The 9,713-nt window shown below is 42.5% G+C and overlaps 1 protein-coding gene across 2 annotated transcripts; it reads left to right on the forward strand.

The window, feature by feature from the left end:
- Positions 1-4,700: 4,700 nt before the first annotated feature.
- LOC148021556 (Protein kinase superfamily protein) lies at positions 4,701-9,173 on the forward strand. Of its 2 annotated transcripts, none has more exons than XM_087696980.1 (5): positions 4,701-4,925; positions 5,721-6,105; positions 6,237-6,328; positions 6,433-6,906; positions 7,864-9,172. In XM_087696980.1, the coding sequence occupies exons 2-5, from the start codon at positions 5,737-5,739 to the stop codon at positions 8,906-8,908; spliced, it is 1,980 nt and encodes a 659-aa protein (XP_087553106.1). In that variant the 5' UTR covers positions 4,701-4,925; positions 5,721-5,736; the 3' UTR covers positions 8,909-9,172. The 2 variants fall into 2 exon arrangements, with proteins under 2 accessions (XP_087553106.1, XP_087553107.1); XM_087696981.1 differs by lacking the exon at positions 4,701-4,925 and adding an exon at positions 4,956-5,178 and having other exon boundaries at positions 7,864-9,173.
- The last annotated feature ends 540 nt before the right edge of the window (positions 9,174-9,713 follow it).

Consider the following 9,713-nt stretch of genomic DNA (forward strand, 5'->3'; position numbering starts at 1 on the left):
TGTCTAGTTGTTCATGGTGAATCCTCGGTTATCCTGTCTGGCCTTTGGCTTCTAAGGGCTAAATGGGGTTTCCAGGGGGGGTTAGAGATGTAAACAGGGTGGCCAGGACTGTTAGGCAGGTTCAAAACCCCCTATTTTAAGTTCTGGTGAAGTGGTCCAATTCTGGGAATCGGATGGGCAATCCCGATTCGCACTAGGAAAAGTGGTCCGATTCCCGCAGTTGGTCCGATTTCCCTAGTCGGACAGGGGGGTTCGACTACTGCGATGGGTCGAGTGGTCCGATTGTGGCGCTAGTACCAATGGTCTGATTTTGAGACTGGGTCCGATTCTTGCAGTGGTCCGATTCTGGGAATCGGATCGGACAGGGTGGTTCGATTCTTGCAGTCGGACGGTCTGACTCCAAAAATCGGGTGGTCCTATTCTGGGAATCGGATCGAATAGGGTGGTCCGATTCTTGCAGTCAGACGGTCTGACTCCAGAAATCGGGTGGTCCTATTGGGAATCGGATGGGCTGGTCCGACGGCGCGGATGACTGCCCGTGGGTTGCGCGCGATGCCTCAAACCCAACGCCTACTCCATGGACTCGTCCCGTGCCTTCCAAATAGGTGCAAAACAATACAAGGAAATGCCAGGCAATACCTAGAATCACTGTGGCGCTTGAATCGATCGGCACTCCAAAGATCTCCTTGCAGTTCTCTTTCTCTCTCTCTCTCCTTGGCTCTCAAGCTCACTCTCTTCTCATAAGGCAGAATGTCAAATGTGGTCTTCCCTGGCTCTCAAGCTCACTCTCTTCTCACAAGGCAGAATGTCAAATGTGGTCTTTCCTGGTTCCCTGGGCCTCTTATTGCCCCATCCCAGCCTGTTGTAACCTCAGAAGCTAATCCCTCACACTCTTCCAACTAGAAATCTGAATTTGTGCCCCTATTTTTGTGTTTCCAGCAGCAGCAGAACACTTTCTATTTTCCTTCTTTTTCCTATCCTAATCTTAACCTAATGCAATAAAAATCAAAACCAGAGATGGAGATGGATGGTTCTACTCTAGTATTCAACAACAAATCAAAATACTTACTTGCTCCAAGGATTAAAACCTCCTAAATCTCCTAACTATCTCGAGCACCAGTTCGGGCTGCAAACCCTACTTCTATGCTCGATTCGATGCGCACGGCGCTCAAGGCTCGATTCCGTCGGTCCCAGCAACGGAACCAAAATGGAGAGGAGCTACGGAGCTCTACCTCGAGACCTACGGACCGCTTATTGATCAAGTGTTTCAAGCCAAGCGGCCATGGCTACCTCTCACATAGCCGATGCGCAATGCCTACCTTACGGGTGTAGTGAGCTTACCTTGATGCTCGGTTGAGTTCCCTCCTCTCTCTTGCACTCCGATAGCTCCACGATCCTTGCGGCAAGCTCAAGCAAGCTCAAGTCCTCTCCGTTAAGCTCCATCCTCCATAGCCGCACGAGAGAAGAGAAGAGAAGGGAAGAAGAGAAGATGAAGAGAGAAGATGGGGAGCTTCTTCTCCACGATCCCTCACTCTCACACACTCACTCCCTCACGCTCCCTCAATCCCTCACTCAAGTACAAGCAAGAAGGTAAGAAACAAGAGAAGAAGAAGAAGAAGAAGCTTTGGCCACACACAAGAATGAGCTTCTCATTCACTTTTGAACTTTATATACATGCCCTACTTTTTGGGCGGTCATCCCCACTTTTTATATGGCTGGCCATTAGCCTCGGCCCTCTTTTCCTATTTCCTAATGTTCTAACTTATCCCATTCCCAACTAGTGTATACAATTTGCATAGGAGTGAGCTTGGCACTCTTCTACAAGGGTTCGGGAGCGCTTTCACAATTAATGGTGCGCTTTTTTTTTTCTTGAGGCGACGTTGAGGCCTTCTGGAGAGGTCGTCATTCAAAATTTTCAAGGTCTTACTTCCATCCGGGGCGCCTTTTCCTTCCTTTGTCCTGTGCCCTTTCGATTATCTCCTTCCATTTTCCCGCTCCTCTGCTCCATTTTCCTGCTCCTCCGTGCTGCGGTAAACAATTGTGCTCGCTTAATGGTTTCTTCTCCATCTTAGGATCAAACATGGGGCTTGTTGCTTGACTAAAGCCTCCCTAGTATCCATTTTGGTTGATCATATCATCTTTGGTGTCAATTCCCACACTCTGTGTGCCTAAATTTTTGGCACAAGATGATGCAACCTCTCCTTAGCAAAGACCTTGCAGGGGGTATGATGTCTAAATATTCTTGTTTATTTTACATACATCAAATCTACAACAACTCTTTCCAATCGTAGCCAAAGAAGCAGCCACACCAAGGTAGACACACTCTTCCAAAACTATTGGCCCATTTCAAGCATAACCATTTGCATAATTTAAATCACAACAAAACACACATCCATTCAAGTACTATGACTAAGGAAACATTCATATCCATATCACATGTAGTCTCTTGTCTTAATTGTCCTCACCAACTCGAGGTTTAACTACAACTTTTAACATATCATTTATTTAATACAACTTAAGACTAGATCTTTTCTCTACCAGTAGTAAATGATTTTCCAATACAAATTACTCAAGGGTTTCTAAAACACTAGGATTTAGTTATTTTCCTCCTCTCATCTTTGAGGACACCCAATCATTTGTAAATTGAGTTAACTCGAACTATTTTCCTCCCACATGAGTATAATATTGTGACAAGGCAAGTTAAGGTAAAGTTCTACCTAATTAGCATGGTTTATCATGGGTGGGTCCTTCGACAAAAATACTCTTGACGTGAGCCTTGAAGTGGCAAGTTCCTACACATCTCTTTGTTATTATTATCTTGTTTGGGTGTTGCTTGAGCTAGCAATTGCCTTCCCCTTTGGTGTTGGGCACCCCGGGGGGGGGGATGGAGGGCGGGGTGGCGCTTTATAGTTTGAATGGGTGTGGGGGTGCCTATGCTAGCATCAATGTGGCACTCCCTATTGCTCACACAAAGGGGAGGAACGGGAATATTGTGTCCTAGTAAGGGGGGAGGAGACTTTGTTTGGTTGTAGCCGTGTGGGCTATCACAAACCTAGGTTATTATTACACTATCAGGGGCCAAATTTTAATTTAAACTTTGCTCCCTTTTTAAATCTTTCCCTCTCTCTTTTATTAAATATTTTTAAAAGCCTTTTTTTACTTAAAGGCAAAAAGAAATAAAGAAAAAAAGTAATATACAAAAAAGAGGGGGAGAGAAAGGAAAAAGAGAGGAAAGAAAGGCAAAGAAAAAAGAGGAGAGAGAGTGGGAGGGAAAAGAGGAGAGAGAAAATTAAAAAAAGCAAGGAGAGAGAGAAGAAAAGGGGAGAGAGAAGAAAAAAAGAGGGGGGAAAATAATAGAGAAAAAAGAGGGAAGAGAGAGAGGGAGAAAAAAATGAGAGAGAGGAGACAAAAGAAATGAGAGAGAGAGAGAGAGAGAGAGAGAGAGAGAGAGAGAGAGAGAGAAGTGAAAAGAGAGGGGAGAGAGAGAAACAAGAAGAAAACAAAAGAGAGAGAGACGGGAAAAAGAGGAGAGAGAAAAGAGAGATGAAAAAAGATGAGAGAGAGGGAAAGAGGAGAGAGAAAAGAGAGAAGAGAGAGGGAGACAAAAGATTGAGAGAGAGAGAGAGAGGGCGGTGAGAAGAGGGAAAAATGAAAAAAATTTGGAGAGAGAGAGAGAGAGAGAGAGAGAGAGAGAGAGAGAGAGAGAGAGTTGGGGGACAAGTAAAAAGAGAGAGAGAGATAGCAAAGAGAGAAGGAAAAAATAGGAGAGAAAAGAAAAAAGAGGGGAGAGAAAGGGGAAAGAGAGGAGAGAGGGAGGGAAAGGGAAAATAGGAGAGAGAAAAAGGAGAGATGAATAAAAGAAAGAGGTGAGAAGAGAGCAAGAGAAAAAGACTTGAGAAAGAGAGAGAGAGAGGCAAATATAGGAAGGGAGAGGAAAGAAAAAGAAATCAAGGGAGAGAGAGGAAAGTGAAAAAAGTTTGAGAGAGAGAGATTTGGGAGGTAAGTTTTTATATAGAGCAAAGAGAAGGAAAAAGTAGGAGAGAGAAAAGAAAAAAAGAAAAAAGAGGGGGGAGAGAGGAAAGAGAAAGAAAGGCAAAGAAAAAGAGGAGAGAGAAAAAAGATGAAAGAGAAAGAGGAGGCAAAAGAGAAGTGAGAAGAAATGAAATAGAGAGAGAGGAATAAAAGAGAGAGGTAAGAGAAAAAGATTTGAGAAAGAGAGAGGAAAATATGGGAAGGGAGATGAAAAAAAATTAAGGGAGAGAGAGGAAAGTGAGAAAAAATTAAGAGAGAGAGGGATGAGAATAGAGAAAAAAATGGAGAGAGAGAGGTTTAACTTGAACTTCAAACTTTGTGAGGTGCAATTAGTACCAACTTTGTGTATAGATGAAATTTTATAAGTTTAATACATAAAAGAGATTGTATATATATTTATGTTTTATATTACAAATTTTATAAATTACTTTTAGTTTTACATCTGATGCGAGAAAGAAAGAATTATGAGATGAGAGAAAAAAAGGCAAAATTTAGGTATAAAAAATTGAGGAGAAGAAACAAATTAAAAACAAAGAGAGAAAAAAAAGAAAGAAAAACATTGTCGAGCAAAATTACAGTACGATAGTACAATAAGTTCGTTTGCCGTTCTTACAGAGCGACCCCAAGTGAAAAAAGATGCAATGGGGGATTGTTAAGTATCCCTCTATTGGCCCCTTTGCCTAATTAATAATGGTGATCCAATGGGGGATTGTTAAGTATCACTCTATTGGCCATCAACAAGAAGCACTTCTGTGCTCGGCCCCTTTCACAGGGAAGACATTCTTGACACGGCATTGAAGCTCACAGTTCATAGTCCTCTCCTCTCCTCAATCAAAGAAAGTGCCGTGACGCCGCAGCTTTTGGCGCGGAATCTGCTCAAGGCCACGCTTGCTGTGAGTCTCTGTTTCATCTGTTTGATGTGTGTTGAGAGAGAGAGAGAGAGAGAGAGAGAGAGAGAGAGAGAGAGAGCGCTGCCCCTGCTTGTTGAGACTCTGGATTTCTTTGCCCTATGGTCCTTCGATTGTTGCTGTACTAATGTCAGGTCATCAATCTACAATCCGAGAGAGAGACAGCTGTCTCTGCTTGTTGAAACTCAGTGGATTTCTCTGCCTCATGGTCCTTCGATTGGTGCTGTACTAACGTCAGGTCATTAATCTACAGCACTGCATGGAATTAATGTTAGATTTTCTGTCGAAATAAATGATCCATTCTTCAGCCCTACGCAGAGACATGTGCATCCATTATGCCATTCATTATGGTCTCCTCCTTTTTTACAAGTCTGGGCGTTAAAATCACTCGATTAGCTAATATGTCACAGTGAATGTTTAGCCCCTTGTCGCCGGTCATTAGCTGATCACTTGCTGAGCAGATTCTTCATCATGCGAATGTTTCACTTAGTATAGCCTATTCTCATTAATGGGCCATGGGAACATTTAGCTCACCGTGCTTTCTGTGCGATTATGATCTGTTTGTGATATAGTCATGGCAATCACTGGAGTTCAATTCACAATGATACAATGATTATGTCCTCACATGGTTCATCAGTGTCTATGGAGTTCCACTCATAATGAGACGATAATTGCAAGCTTATGCCCTCACATTGTTCGTCATTGTCTATAAAAGTCTCGGAATGCATACATCTTTTCTCATCCATGCTTCTGTCTCACAATTGAATCATGTCTTGACAGGGTTCAAGTTTTCACCATGGGGGACAAGAATAATGATGGAGTCGTGGCTGCAGAGCTGGAAGATTATGAGATTTGTGGGGATGATGCTACTCTGGCAAAGATTGCAGCTGTGGAGCCAACCCAAGTCAATCCGTGGATTAACCCAGATAATGTAAAGCTTAAGCACAGGATAGGCAGGGGTCCATTTGGAGATGTCTGGCTCTCAACCCTTCATAGTTCTGATGAAGAATTTGATGAGTTTCATGAGGTTGCTGCAAAAATCCTTTCATTTGTAGGCGATGATCAAGTTCAAGATCTACTTCCAAAGTTCTACCATGTGTTTCGAAGGTGCCAGGGTCTGGAACGAGTGAGCTGGCCCCGAGGGATCTCCAGGAAAAATGGGAAGGTGTTTCTCGGGTTCAACTTCCATCTGTTAGATTTTCAGTTGTAAGGAAGCGTTAATTTTTACAAGGGCCTTCTGACTAACAGGACCCAAATCTTGTGGCTTTTAGCATCACTCATTGATTTGGGTTGTAGGTCTGTATCATCACAAAATTCTACGAGGGTTCCGTAGGTGACAAGATGGCTCGTCTGAGAGGGAATCGTCTACCTTTGACAGATGTGTTAAGGTGAGTTGTTGGGCTTATGTGAATCTGAATGATGATATTGGAATCTTCTTCAGTTCAGGGAGTGGAATGTAAGAGTTTTGTAAAGTTTTGCGAATGCTTTGCAGATATGGTTTGAATTTGGCACTTGATGTTATAGAGCTGCATTCTGTTGGAATCATGGCTCTCAACTTGAAGCCTTGCAACTTTCTATTGGATGATCAGGATAATGTCATTCTGGGTGAATTTGGTATTCCCATGTTGCTCTTAGGCAGCTCATTTTCTGATACTGAGGCAACCGTATGGTTGGGCACTCCCAACTACATGGCACCCGAGCAATGGAGTCCTGAAGTGAGAGGTCCTCTTTCCTTTGAGACAGATTCATGGGGTTTTGCTTGCAGCATCATTGAAATGTTCACAGGAACAAAACCTTGGGACCAATGTTCTCCTGAGGAGATATTTTCTCTTGTTGTAATGAAAAGGGAAAGGCCAAGAATACCAAGCGGGCTGCCTCCTGCAGTAAGAAAAGTCATCAGGGGTTGTTTTGAGTATGACTACAGGAAAAGGCCATCTTTCAGCGAAATTTTTCGTGCTTTTGAAAGGTAAAATTAAAGCAAAGTCCCTCCCATCAGCAGAATGTTCTTGGATGTGAAAATGAGGCCAGCTGTTTCTTTTGTTTAATGCTTAATGTAGTTGTTAGTTATGCTTGTCTGATCTGTCTTTGAATGCAACTGTTTACTAGTGCAGATTGAGGCTATGTCCCCCAGGTCAACTAACTTTTCTCAAATGATGTCTGATTTAAAAGAAACTAGCTGCTTCTTTTGTTCTTGTTCAAATGATATTGGTAGTAAGACATGTGATTCAGGTCAACTAAATTTTTTCAAATGATGTCTGTTTTAAAAGAGTCTGTCTGCCTTGTTTTTGTCCAAATGATGTTGGTAAGACACATGATATGTTTCTGATTTAAAAGAAACTAGCTGCTTCTTTTGTTCTTGTTCAAATGATGTTGGTAGTAAGACATGTGATTCAGGTCAATTAAATTTTCTCAAATGATGTCTGTTTTAAAAGAGTCTGGCTGCCTTGTTTTTGTCCAAATGATGTTGATAAGACACATGATATGTTTGATCTGTTGCTAGTTTCAATACTCTCAACTGTAATAACTTGATCTCTTTGCCTGGTATCTCTCATCGTTCTTGGTTTGTTGTTGTTGTAAAGGAGGACTGGGGAAGAATTTAGAAATTAGTTTTCTTGTGAAACAGTGAATTGTGGGCTGTCATAGATAGTTGCGGTTATCCATGGTTAGCTTTGTGTAGTTGAGTTGAACTGATATGATTGGACTCATCAATGATTAGCACGTATAGGGAGTTTCAAGTGTAGAAATTCTCAATTCTGTAGAAGCCAGTTGAAAGGTTCTGGCTGGCTGTCTGGACTGATGGGACAGACTCCAACTTTGAAGTGCTTAATGGAAAACCTTCAGGGTCATGTTGAGATTGCATTGAAGGGTCGATTGCTCAGTTTAATTGCTTATCTGATATGCCTTATGTGTTGGCTTTGTGCAGCCCTCAGGTACTTTTCCGAGAAGGAGACTGGGTATATGATCCTGATGGAAAGGTGGCAGTTGTGAAAACTGTTGTTATTCCTGACAGTATTCTTTTACAATACTCTGACAAGAAGACTGAACTTGTAGAGAATGAGAAAATTGGGAAATTGTCATTTTGGAGGAATTCCTTTGTGGTTGGTGATGTGGTTCACGTGAAGGATTCTCCCTTAACTAAAGATTCCACAGAGCCGCATGAGGTAATAAGAACAGAGGGTATTGTTGCAGACATTGACAAAAGTGCAGGGACTATTCTACTGAAGTTTTCTGAATCCCAAAATCCAGTGAAGGTAAGTCCAGCTTTCATAGAGAGGGTTTCTTCAGGTTTTGTCATTGGGGACCTTGTGCGGATTCGAGATGGGTGGCCCTCAGTTTCTACGGTAACACCAGCAGGACGAAGTCCCTCTTCTGTTGGTGTGGTACACAACATTGAGTCTGATGGCAAACTGAAGGTTGCATTCTTAGGCAGGGAAATGTTGTGGTTGTGCAATCCAAGCGAGGTGGAGAAAATGAAGCCTTTCTGTGTTGGACAGTTCGTCAAATTGAGGAGTGACGTGGTATCCCCACGTTTCCAGTGGCCTCTCAGGAAAGATCGATGTTGGGATACTGGTAAGGTTGTTTGTATTGCACCCAATGGTGGTCTCATTGTCAGCTTCCCTGGGCGTATATGGAATTGGGATGAATGGTGGGCCGATCCTGAAGAGGTTATAGTTGTCCAGATCAATGATTATGACAGGCTAATTGACAAGTATCATCATCTAGAAGCCATGCATTGGTCGGTGCGTCCTCTTGCCATTGCTTTTGTCTCATTTGTTGCACTAAAGCTAGGCAGTGGAGTTGTTCATGCACTTCCACTGTGTGGAAAAGGAAAGAAAAAAGGGGCAGAAGATACTGATCAAATTAAAATGGAAGTGGTGACTGATATCCAAAAGGATGCTGGAAATCCATCCTGGTTGCCTACCTCTGTGGCACATATTTTGTTCAGAGATGCGCCCGTGACACAGTAGTTATTGTATGATAAATGTTCATATTGTATCAAAGTGTAAACCTGTGAACAAAGTCAAAGTGTACATAACATCTTCAGTGAAGGCTTTTCATGATTGCGAGGTCTGGAAACTGTGGATCCTCATGGGGTGCTTGATTGTGATTCTTATTGAAGAACCCTGTAAAATTGTGCATAAATTTGTTATACTTACAAGAGGGTGGATAAATTTGCTGTTATACAAATGTTGTGCAATAAGCAACCCTTTGTGCAGACTTTTTTTTTGAATTGTTCTGCTCAGACACCTCTCTCTCTCTCTCTCTCTCTCTCTCTCTCTCTCTGTGCATGTGGTTTGCCCTATTTTGAGCGAGGAGTGGCAATGGAGCACAATAAAGCACACAGGACTGTTGAAGTGAGAGGCAACATGGCATCATACTCAAAAGGGGGTGGATAAATTTGTTATTGTACGAGTGTGGTACAATAAGCAACCCTTTGTGCAGTTTTTTTTTTTTTTTTTGGAATTGATATTTTGCTCAGACATCTCTCTCTCTCTCTCTCTCTCTCTCTCTCTATGTGTGTGTGTGTGTGTATAATGTGCACTTGTGTGTTGTCCCAGTTTGAATGAGGAGTGGGAAACGGAACACAATAAAGCACACAGGACTGTTGAAGTGAGAGAACATCAAGATCCGCTGTTGCTGGCATTGCCAACACTTGCAAGGTCTGAAGTGTCTGCAACTTGGCCTCCAACTAGCAGGCCACTGTTACTGTCAAGTTTCTAGCCAATTCTTGAGCTGCGAGCTTCCAACAGCAGCTGCCAAATTTCGGCCTAA

The sequence above is a fragment of the Lygodium microphyllum genome, chromosome 17 (genome assembly GCF_053477565.2).
Source record: "Lygodium microphyllum isolate KBCC chromosome 17, Lygodium_microphyllum_v1.1.10, whole genome shotgun sequence".
Lineage (NCBI taxonomy): Eukaryota > Viridiplantae > Streptophyta > Polypodiopsida > Schizaeales > Lygodiaceae > Lygodium > Lygodium microphyllum.